The sequence below is a fragment of the Phalaenopsis equestris genome, unplaced genomic scaffold (genome assembly GCF_001263595.1).
Source record: "Phalaenopsis equestris unplaced genomic scaffold, ASM126359v1 Scaffold001111, whole genome shotgun sequence".
In the NCBI taxonomy this organism is placed as follows: Eukaryota; Viridiplantae; Streptophyta; class Magnoliopsida; order Asparagales; family Orchidaceae; genus Phalaenopsis; species Phalaenopsis equestris.
Window position 1 is genome coordinate 175,097 of NW_018165550.1, and position 11,400 is coordinate 186,496.

At 35.2% G+C, this 11,400-nt stretch overlaps 1 protein-coding gene and 1 pseudogene across 2 annotated transcripts in view; one reads left to right on the plus strand and one right to left on the minus strand.

Moving 5' to 3' along the window:
• The window catches only part of LOC110033182 (peptidyl-prolyl cis-trans isomerase CYP71), a 37,100-nt gene extending 30,381 nt beyond the window's left edge, over nucleotides 1-6,719 (plus strand). For both annotated transcript variants that reach the window (XM_020737085.1, XM_020737086.1), the window contains 2 exons: nucleotides 2,516-2,669; nucleotides 6,528-6,719. In XM_020737085.1, coding sequence (XP_020592744.1) covers nucleotides 2,516-2,669; nucleotides 6,528-6,611 — 238 coding nt within the window. In that variant the 3' untranslated portion in view covers nucleotides 6,612-6,719. The remainder of the gene's footprint in view (nucleotides 1-2,515; nucleotides 2,670-6,527) is intronic.
• Nucleotides 3,807-6,101, minus strand: LOC110033191 (annotated as a pseudogene).
• Nucleotides 6,720-11,400: the final 4,681 nt, after the last annotated feature.

The window sequence follows — 11,400 nt, forward strand, 5'->3', positions numbered from 1 at the left end:
TATTTAAATGAATATTTTAATATAAATAATAAGATTTAACTCTTACCCCTACCTTTTACATTCCACTGCTGTGTGATTAGGGACGTTAAAATGACTTGTTGTTTGCAAACAGTTCATGTTCGACTCACTGAGTAAATGAGCCAAACACGATTAAATTTTTGCGCTCGATATATTATTGAGTTGAACACAAACAACGTTATTTTTTAGCGAGCCAAACACAGCCGAGTCAGAACTCACTCAAACTCGACTTGTTTACACCCATAGTCAGATGAACTCACCATAACTGGGGGGGGGGGGGTAGCCCTATGGAGGAGGTTAACAACGAGGAGACAACTGGATGAAGGTGAGATACTCGTGGTTCGACGGGTTCTAAGGACTGAGGATAAAATGGATATGCAGTGTCTTTGCCGCAACATATTCCACGCTCTTTGCACTCCGAACGGGAATGTATGCAGTCTCATCATTGATTGAGGGAGCAGTAAGAACGTGGCTTCTACACAGATGGTGGAGAAGTTGGGTCTCATAACTCAGAGACACTTCCAACTATATTCTCTGATGTGGTTGAAGAAGGAGAACATGGTCCCCATTGATTGGAGGTGCCTAGTGGAGTTTTCAATTGAGAGTTAGCTGTAGAATTATGTGTGGTGTGATGTGATGTGGTACCCATTGATGTCTGCCACTTGATGTTGGAGAAGTTATAACAATTTGACTATACTACTCAACATGATGGATTCAAAGACACATACTCTTTTACCAAGGATGGAAGAACATCATTCTTCTCCCTTGGACGGAGCCCGAGATCACGTGCCATTGCTATTAGAGTAGTATCGGTGGAACCAATTTCGGTGACGATCAAGGATGATAGGACTGAGACACCAACTCCAGACACAGGACAATCACAACAGAGAGTATTTTAGTAAATCGCGGTTGATACCTTACCACCATAGCCACCACTATTCGGGGAGGTTCAAGTTACTCTCACTTAAGATTAGGTTGAACCGACCATGGGTACTTTGGGAGAATTCAACTGTTTATGCAGGACACATAAACCCAATCCAACTCAGTAGGGGACCCCCATAAGATTGGATCGATATGGAGGTGTGCTCGCAAGTGAAGAAAACTTGCCTAGTGTTTTGGGAGGCAGTACAGTCGCTAGTGGGATATAGGTGTTCTTCGAGCCACCGCCAAAGGTCTGTTAGCCCCGAGAGGTTCCAACAACTCCGTCATCGTCAACGTGCAAACAAAAACTTTGACTAATGAAGTCGAAGCTCCCCAAATCTTGGCAAACAGAAGCGGGGCTCTATGAGGGTTGAACCAACTGGACGACTTGGACCTGTTCAGCCAAGGAGTTACTAGGGCTGACCGACTCCTATTTTGGGGGGTTAGGGTTGTCATCTGAGGGTGGGGCCTCCCCCTCCTAGTTATGTATTATATATTCATTATTTTCTATTTTAGAGTTAATTTTTGTTGAGATTTCTATTTGAACAGCCTCCGACCTTCCCATTTTCTCTTATAGGCTATATCTGACGGCGAGAAGGTGCTCCGGCTGTAACTCATCTTAGGTGGTGTTTATCTTCCCTTTTCCTATTTGTTATCATCTTCATGCACCCCATCTTTCTTGTTTTTTTTTCCTACCAGACTTGGCACAACTCTCCCCTACACCTTCTAGGCTTGCTTCAACTCTTCCCTTCCCTCCAAATGTGTCGCACTGCTCCCCCCCAACACCTCCCAGATTTACCGCAAACCTCTCCAGACCATCTAACAGCTGCCGTATCCCCCAGTACTAGACTTTGCTACCGCCGACAACCTTTGTACCTCTTTATCTACTGCATCATTTAAAACCACATTCCACACACACACAGAGCAACCCTCCCTTCCCATCTTCTCTGTTGGCCAGTTGTCATCCACCCCTTTCACCATTGCCCGAGGGTGTCAATTTGTGTTGTTATAATTTATTCCTATTTTGAAGAGTCGCCGTTTTAACCTATTTGAATTCCAGCAATAATATTTTCATTTCTATTGTGATGTGGATTAACTCCGGTATCAGTTCCAACCCTCTACCTTCCAACCCCTTGGTCGATTCGTGTGCCATCTATGTTTAATATGTTGCAATAATTAGACTCCACAACACAGCACTATCAATTGATCTCTTGGTATTTGACACTATTTTTAATTAAGGGCATTTATTTCATTTATTTTACGTACATACCATTCAATTCCTTTGTATTTACATATCTAGAACCTAAAGTTTACTTTTTACATTAATACCACCAAATATTTTCATATCACTTCAAAAATATCACTATTTAAACTTTGAAAAAGTGAAATTCAGCATATATAAAGTGGCAGGTATGTAAAGATTGAAGTTTAGGTGTTAGATATGTAAATGCATAGGAAATGAGTGGTATGTATGTAAATCTTTCTTTATTTTATTTATTTGTTTAACCAGCTTAAGAGAATGCTTAAAAATGCTGTTTACCCTAACTTGGTAAATATTTTCTCTTCATTTATGCAGCTTAAGACATGACAGACCTTTCACTCTTTCAATGGCTAATGCTGGGCCTAATACAAATGGATCCCAGTTTTTTATCACCACTGTGGCCACTCCATGGCTGGATAATAAGCATTCTGTGTTTGGTAGAGTTGTCAAAGGGATGGATGTGGTGCAGGTTAGTATTTTTTTTTTCCTGAGGCTTATTGAAAGAAGAAATTTTGTTGCTTTAATTTGATATGAGTGCAATGTATTGCTAATTACTTGATGGGCCATTTACATACATTTAAACCATTTCCTATGTATATACATATCTAACACTTAAATTTTACTTTTAACATCTTGTAGGTTATAAGAATTTAGCGGAATACTTTATTAATATGAAAGACGTTATAAATACAACTTACACGAATCCTAAACTATGACATACATATAACACTTATATCTCCAAGATTATAATTAATCAATTCCTAATAAGTACTCGGAGATAAAAGAAAAGACATAAAATAAGAAAAAAGATAACACCTATATCTCCAAGACTATAATTAATCAATTTCCTAATAACTACCTAGAGTAAAGGAAATGCATAAAATAGGGAAGACATAAAATAGGAAAAATTAGAAAAAAAAATCAATTTCTAATAACTTCTAACACTCATGCTCAAGTTGAAACATAGATGTTCAACTTGAATTTGAAATCATAAAACAATGGGCGAGGGATATATGTTGTGTGGTAGAACATGAAGTCTTCATCCCCAATAGCATTTAGAGATACTTCTAGTTGGTTGCGGTTGTCTTTATCTACAGTTGTATTTGACTGTGGTTTTTGTAGGTAGGCAGAAGGCTGTTATATGCAATGCTACAGAGAAGATTGCGGGGAAGTAGATAACTTATAGGGAAAGTTGTAGGACATAACCTGCAAAGAAAAAGTTCTAGAGGAGGGCCTACTACAGGACTTCAGTGGAGGCCTCCTACAGGAAACGATTTTGGAGGAGGGTCTGCTGCAGGAAAAGGTGTTGGAGGAGGGTCTGCTGCAGGAAAAAGACTTGGGAGGAGGGTGTTGTTGTAGGAGAAGGTTCCAGAGAAAGGTCTGCTGCAGGAAAAAGTTTCGAAGGATGGCTTGTTGTAGGAAAAAAAAGACTATGGCGGCAAAGGAGAATCGAGGAAGATGTCATCATACCATTTTTTTGAGAAAAAAGAAAGGGAAAGAAAAAATAATAATAAATCATCCTCCTCGAATGACTATCCTGGATGAACATGAGAGGTCGATAGGCCGGAGGAGAACTGACTAGAACCAAACAGCTTATTCCACTCGACTCTGAATAGAGTTCAACGTGTCTTGGACCAAATCTTCTGCTGCTAAAGGTCTCTCTACGCCCTCGAAATCTACAACACTTCAGTCAACCCCTTTATTTGTCGATTCCCCGTGGAGTTTGTGGTGTTCAGTTCCTCCGTTGTCTATAGAGGGATTGAGGTAGATGTCGAGCCTCCGGTGGAATCAAGAACAGTGTCAGATGGAAGGTCGAAGGTGGAGGAATCAGCCATGGTTCCAATCAGACGCCGAGACATGGAAGAAGCCATTCCCTGCGTCTGGAAAGGAGGGACACAGATGCGACGATTAAGCTGAATATCCTTCGACATAAAAGGAATCCTCTTCACATGGATGGCGCAAAGATTTATGTCTTTAAAGAGACCGACAAGTTAAGACTTTGCAGCCTCCTAAAGCGCAACAACGACAAAACTCTAGAATTGGAGATTGGTTTTGAAATCCTGCGCAATTTTGTGGACTAGACGTAGGAAGGGAAGCTACAGATGAGGTGCTCCATGCTCTTTTGGTATGTCCTGATCTCCCTCAGCGCAACTGTTCTGGGACGTAAACAATGAGATTTCTTCATGCCACCGGTCGCAGGAGCCGACTTCTTGACCACCATGGTTGTTAGTTGCTCAATTGGGGCATTGCCGCCGGTGGACTTGCAAGCAGTTTGCTTTGTCTTTCGAGGTGGTTTGTGCTTAGGCTCTAGAGGCCACGGAGAAGATGTTTTTATAGGAGACAAAAAAACTGTTGGCTGCTTGTGAATTGAAGAGAAGGAATTTTCACGTGAGTATGCCGACAAGAAGAAATTCTGACGGGAGACAAGGCCTCTAGGAGGAAGATTTATTTCGGAAGAAAGAAATCCTTGCAGCAATTGAGTGCAGTCAAAGACTGTAGTGAGAACTTGGATCGTAGGAGGGCCTGTGGTGGGAAATTCCGGCTGGGGGTTTCGGCGCCTAATGGGCTGCGGTGGGAGAAGTTCTGGTTGCTAGGGACCTGCAGGGAGAGATTTTGGAAGGCTAGTTTATGCGGGAAGGAGTTCCAACAACTAGGGCCTGCAGGGTGAGGAGTTTCGGCGGCTAGGGACCTGTGGGGAGAGAGTTCTAGTGGTTAATTCTTGCATGAAGGAGTTCCGACAGCTAGGACCTGGAGGGAGAGGGGTTTTGACGGCTAGGGCCGGCAAGGAGAAAGATTGTTGATTGCAAGGAATAAGAAGTTTCTGACGGCAAAAGATCTCCTCCGCCTGAGACTCTAGGGCTTATTTCAAGGCTCTGATACCATGTAGGTTTTAAGAATTTAGCAGAATATTTTATTTATATGAAAAGGGAGGATAAATAGAACTTATATGAATTCTAAAATAGGAAATACATAACGTCTATGTCTCCAAGATTACAATTAATCAATTCTTAATAATTACTCGGAGATAAAAGGAAAAAAAATACGACCTATATCTCCTAATAACTCGACCTATATCTCCTAATAACTATCTAGAGATAAAAGTAAGTACATAAAATAGGAAATACATAAAATAGAAAATAACAAGAAAGAAAATAAATCAATTCCTAATAACTTCTAACATATCTATACCAACCAAGTCTTTCATGTCTCATCAAACATACCCTCATTTTTTAACTTTTAAAATGTGAGATGCACATTTTCATGTATCGGAAAGGTAACATTTATAAAAATTAAAGTTTACGTGCTAAATATGTAAATACATATGAATTAAGTGGTATGTACATAAATCTTCTTTCAATAATTTTTGCAAGGGTAATTATGTACATAACCATTGAAACATCGCTATTTACCAAACTAGCACTCATGCAAATGCCACAAACAAACCATTGAGAATTTGATAAAAAGGAAAAATATGGGTAGGATTTTATCATGAATTTTGATATTTCAGTGAGAATTTGAAAAATGAATGAAAGATGGTACTTGATTTGTAAATATCAAATTCTTTAGTGCTATGAATGAAGCTGTACTTTTCTCTAAGCATGTTCAATCGTCAGAAAATTCATCATGGTCGAATTTGTATGATGATGTCCTTATTTAAACTATTGCTAGATTTTTTCTTGTCCCTGAATTTGCTTTAAGATGAGTGCAATGTTTGGCTAATTAATCAACTTCTATATTGCACTATTCTCAAGGCATACTCAATAGTTGCAAAATTCATCATGCTTAAAGTTGGATTAGAATATCCTATTCTAAATTTATGCAAGTTGAGTGCAATACATGATTAATCAATCAACTTATATATCGCACCCAATCTCAGAGCAAAATTCGAAAAAAGCGTCATTTACCTACCACTCGAAACATTACTATTTACAAACCTGGCACTCTCTTTCATCCATTTTTCAATTTCCCGCTCAAATATTGAAATGCATGATAAAACCCCAACCCGTATTCTTTATTTTTATCAAATTCTCGATGGTTTGATCATGACACGCGTAACTACATCGGTTCGGCAGTTCAAAAGCAACGCTTGGGTGCTTTATTTTGTAAATAGTAATGTTTTGGTTGCTATGTATGTACATGAGGGTATCATGATTAAACTTTGGTTGTTATGGGTTTGAAACCTTTGGATTTGCTTTCAGATTAGTGCAATACAAAACTTAATTGATTATTCATCCTAACCTAAATTCAATCATGATATTTTCACCCATATTTTTATTCTATTTATTAAGTAACTGGAAGTATATTTATTCTTCTTGCAAACCTGCAGGGAATAGAGAAGGTGAAGACTGATAGGAATGACAAACCATATCAGGATGTGAAGATTCTCAATGCTACTGTCCCCAAGCCTTAGAAGATATATTTGTAATAACTCATAATTATGAGGTCTTTATTATTATTATTATTATTTATATGTACTCTTGATGCTTTAATTTATGCTGTGAAAATTATATTTCAAGTTTGTAAAAAAATTTTGTGGAATTTGGGATTTGAAACATACATTATTTTAGGTGTATGATTGAGACTTGAGAGGGGGGCCCGATTTGGAGCCGAAGTTTGGGTTCGAAATCGGCTTGAATAGATTAGTGGCTCGAAATTGGCTCATGGCTCGTTATATTCGATTTTAAGCTGAGCGGCTTGAAATTGAATCGGGTTGGCTTAAATTGATCGTTTAAGCTCGGAATCAGCTCAATCCGACTCAAAATTGAAACTGATTATCTCAAATTGAGCTATTTGGATATGATCTAGCTTAAAATCGGTTCGAAATTAACATTATATACATAATCTTTATAAATAAAAAACTACTACGAGCAAATCTTGAGTCAATTCCAACTGATGCACGTATGGCTTGAAATCGGTTAAAAGATCTTTAATTTAACATTTTGGTTTGTAGCTTGCCTCGTATTTCAATTTAATATTGGTTTAAGCCAACAATCGAATCAATTTTTTTTTTTTTTGTAAATAGAGCTGATGCACTTATGCGTGTCATGTTCAAATCATCAAAAATTCAATAAAAATAAAAAATATGGGTAGAGATTATCATGAATTTTGATCAATAAATTGCAATGTTGCCCTCTTTATTTTGGGATTTTACATTAACAGTTTACATTTCTTTATTTGCATATGTAGCCCTTAATGTTTACAACTTGTCAATCACTTGGTTAAAAATTAAACACGAGTATTATGTGTTTCTATTTTTAGGACTCTGTGATATATTGTTAAATATTATAAATTACATACCTACCATCTAAAACATATATATTTACTAAAAAATATTACATCACGACTCTGAACATAGAGCTACGTTCGGATTGCAATAGTTTGAAATCTCTCGCTGTGTTATAGGAATATTTCATCTGCATTATTTATAAAAAATTAAGTGTTATTCGAGTATTATATGGTGTTATTTGATTATTTTGCAGTGTTATTGAAATATTCCCTCCCGAGTACTTGATTTGGGGTTGTGTTATTCGACATATTTTCCGTGTTATTTCAATTTTCAGAATGTTATTGGAATAACACAGTCTCAAATCAAGTAACGCGGGGGAATATTCCAATAACACTTCACCCCAAATTAAGTAATGCGGGAGAATATTTCAATAACACCGCAAAGTAATCGAATAACGTCATATAATACTCAAATAACACATCGTTTTTTACCAACAACGCAGATGAAATATTACTTTAACTTAGCGGGATATTCTTAACTATTGCAATCCGAACGTAGCTCTATATTCGGAGTCCTGATGTAATATTTTTCCTATATTTACATATCAAACACCAAAACTCTAATATTTACATGTGAACCAGTCAAAATTTCGATCTCAGGTTAGGAAGACTGCAGAGAGGAATGATAATGGATAGTGGCAAATCTGAAAGGTATAAGTTCTAGGGGGATAACATGTAAATATTAGAGTATAGGTGGTTTCATATGTAAATATATATGTTTTAGATGGTACATATGTAAAAACCTCATATTAATAATGGCGATTCTCTCAGATCTGGTAGTGGTGACCGCATAAAGCATAAGATGCTGCATGGTTTCGTAATTGATGGGATTCTTTTATTCTTCTGGTAGGCGATTTAAAGTGATTGAAACATTCAAATTATGAATATTTTGGTTTTGCTGATTATTATATTTTATATTGTCCGAAGAAAAAAATTTTATTAGAGAAGATTTAAATGGACATGTTGGTAGAGTAGTAAAAGATTTTTAAAATATTCGTGGCGACTAGTACGGTTTTGGAGTGACCGACGAAGAAGGTAAAATCATATTAGATTTTGCTTTAGTGTTTTGTTTTGTTTTGTTATTGCTAATATTTTATTTTAGGAACGAGATAGGACATATTATTAGCTATAAAAATGGATCAAATAAAACATAAATTGATTATTTTTTTATGAGAAAAAAAGATCGTAGAGAGTGCAAAAATTGTGATGTTATTCTAAGTGGAAACTTCAAGATATCACGATTTGGGATGTCCATGAAGAAACAAATTCTATGTGGGATAAAATGATAAGTACTGTTAAATAAGTGACAAAAGATGTACTTGGAGAATCAAAAGAAAATTTTTTTATAAATAGAAAGAGTTGGTGGTGGAATAATAATGAGAAAGAAAAGATAAAATGTAAGAAGTTATGTTAAAAAAATTGATTTAAATGTAAAAACATAGAATATTGAGAAAAATATAATGTGGCTCGTAAGGTGTATAAGATAATAATTTGTGACGCTAAAAATACTTCTTTAGTGATCTTCTTTATAATAGATTAGATAATAAAGAGAGTGAAAAAATATATATAAACTAGTCAAACAAAGAGAAGAGAAAAGTGAAGTTTTAATTCAAGTAAAATGTATCAAAGAAAGTTTTAATTCAAGTAAAGTGTATCAAAGATGAAAATCAAAAAGTGATTTTCTTAGAGAAATATATTCAAAGTAGGTGGGTGAGCTATTTTTATAGACTTTTCAATGAAGTTTATGAAAATACGATCGACTTTAGTGATCTTAGCATCATTAATGATAATAAATTGTTTTATTTTTATCATTCTATTACATTTTTACCATTCTATTACTAAAAATGAAGTTGATGAGGCTTTAAAGAAAACCAATATTGGAAATCAATAGGACTTGATGATGCCCCAATTGAAGTGTGGAGATATTTAGGAGATTTGGGAGTTTTTTGGCTTAATAAACTCTTTAATATTATTTTAAAAACTAAAATGATGTCTGAGGAGTGGAGGAAGGGTATTTTGGTTCTCATTTTAATGAATAAATGAGATGCACAAGAGTGTACAAATTATAGAGAACTTAAGTTGATGTGTCATACTTTAAGATTATGGGACAGGGTAATTGAACATTTGTTAAGACGTGATACAGAGATTTCTCATAATCATTTTGGATTCATGCCAAGCAGGTCTACTATGGAAGCTATACATTTATTGAGAGGTTTGACGGAGAAGTACAAAGAGAATAAGGAGGATCTACATATAATTTTTATTGATTTAGAAAATACTTACGTTAAGGTCCCAAGAGAAGTCATTTGGAGAGTTTTAGAAAAAAAAGGGTGTTGATATGACGTATATTCAAGTCATTAAGGATATGTATACTAAAATTATTACTTGTGTTCGAACATAAGTAGGATTGACCAAGTATTTTATTGTTTCAGTTGGATTACATCAGAGATTGGCTTTAAGCTCATATCATTTTGTTGTAGTTATTGATGCTCTTACTGGACATTAACAGGAGGATGTACTTAGGTTATGTTTTTCATTGATGATATCCTTCTTATGAATAAGACTAGAGAAGGACTTCATAAAAAACTTGAATTATGAAGGTCTACATTGGAGGCTAAAAGCCTTCGTTTAAGTAAGTTTAAGTAAATCTAAGACTTAATACATTGAATGTAATTTTAGCGGTAGTAACTCTAGTGACCGAGTTGTAACTATGGGTGATCAAATCATTAATTGGTGTGATCCTTTTAGATATCTCGGATCTATTGTTCAAAGTGATGGTGATATAGATGAGGATGTTACTGATAGAATTCAAGTTGGTTGGTTGAAGTGGAGAAATGCATCAAACCTATTGTGTGATAGAAAAGTACCGGTTAGACTTAGAGGAAAATTTTATAAGATAGTGATGATACCCACGATACTCTATGGTGCATAATGTTGCCCTTTAAAAGAGAAGCATAAAACAAAGTTAAGTATTGTTAAGATGAAAATGCTTAAATAGATGAGTGGCTTAACACTTAGAGACAAAATGTGAAATGAATATATCTGTGATAGGGTGGGTGCAGCTCCAGTGGAGGACAAGATTAGAGCTATCTTTGATGGTTTGGTCACATTAAACGTCGACCATCTGATGATCTTGTTAGTAGAGTAGATGTTTTAGATTTGACTTATGCTAAGAAAGACAGAGATAGACCTAAAAAGACTTGGACATAGTATATAAAAAAAAGATCTTAATCTATTAGAATTAAATGAAAATGTGACACTTAATAGTACTCAATGGAGAAAAAGGATTCATGTAGCCGACCCCACTTAGTGGGATAAAGTCTTGTATTTGTTGTTGTTAATATATATTGTTTGTTATAATATAATTTTCAAATTTTGAAGACATCAAATTTTGAAGTTACATATAATATGTTAGAGATAAATTAAATATATAATCTTAAAATAAATTTAATTTAATAAATTTTTAAATTAAATATATAATCTTAAAATAAATTTAATTTAATAAATTTTTTTTGCATTTTTACAATTGAGTGGTATGTATGTAAATATTTACCGGGGCTTGTTTCATAAAAAGAACAACAATAGACCAACACTTAATTGTACTCAGAGAATCAAAATTTTAGTGCATGTGACTTTCAATGATGGAAGTAAGGGCACATTTGTAATTACGTAAATATGCTTGACTGTTGAGCTTGTTCTATGATTAGTTTTTTAATTAGGCTAATTATATTATTATTTTTTGTTAAGTGAGTTTTTAATTATCATTACATTGATAAATAAGGGATTAATCACACTAAAAAGAAACTAGATGGAAAGAAATATAATATGCATGTTTATCTTCTTCATGAAGAAAAATATTATTCATTTGCTTCTTAGAGTCCGTTTGGGGCAGCGTTTGGTGCGGCGGCGTTTTG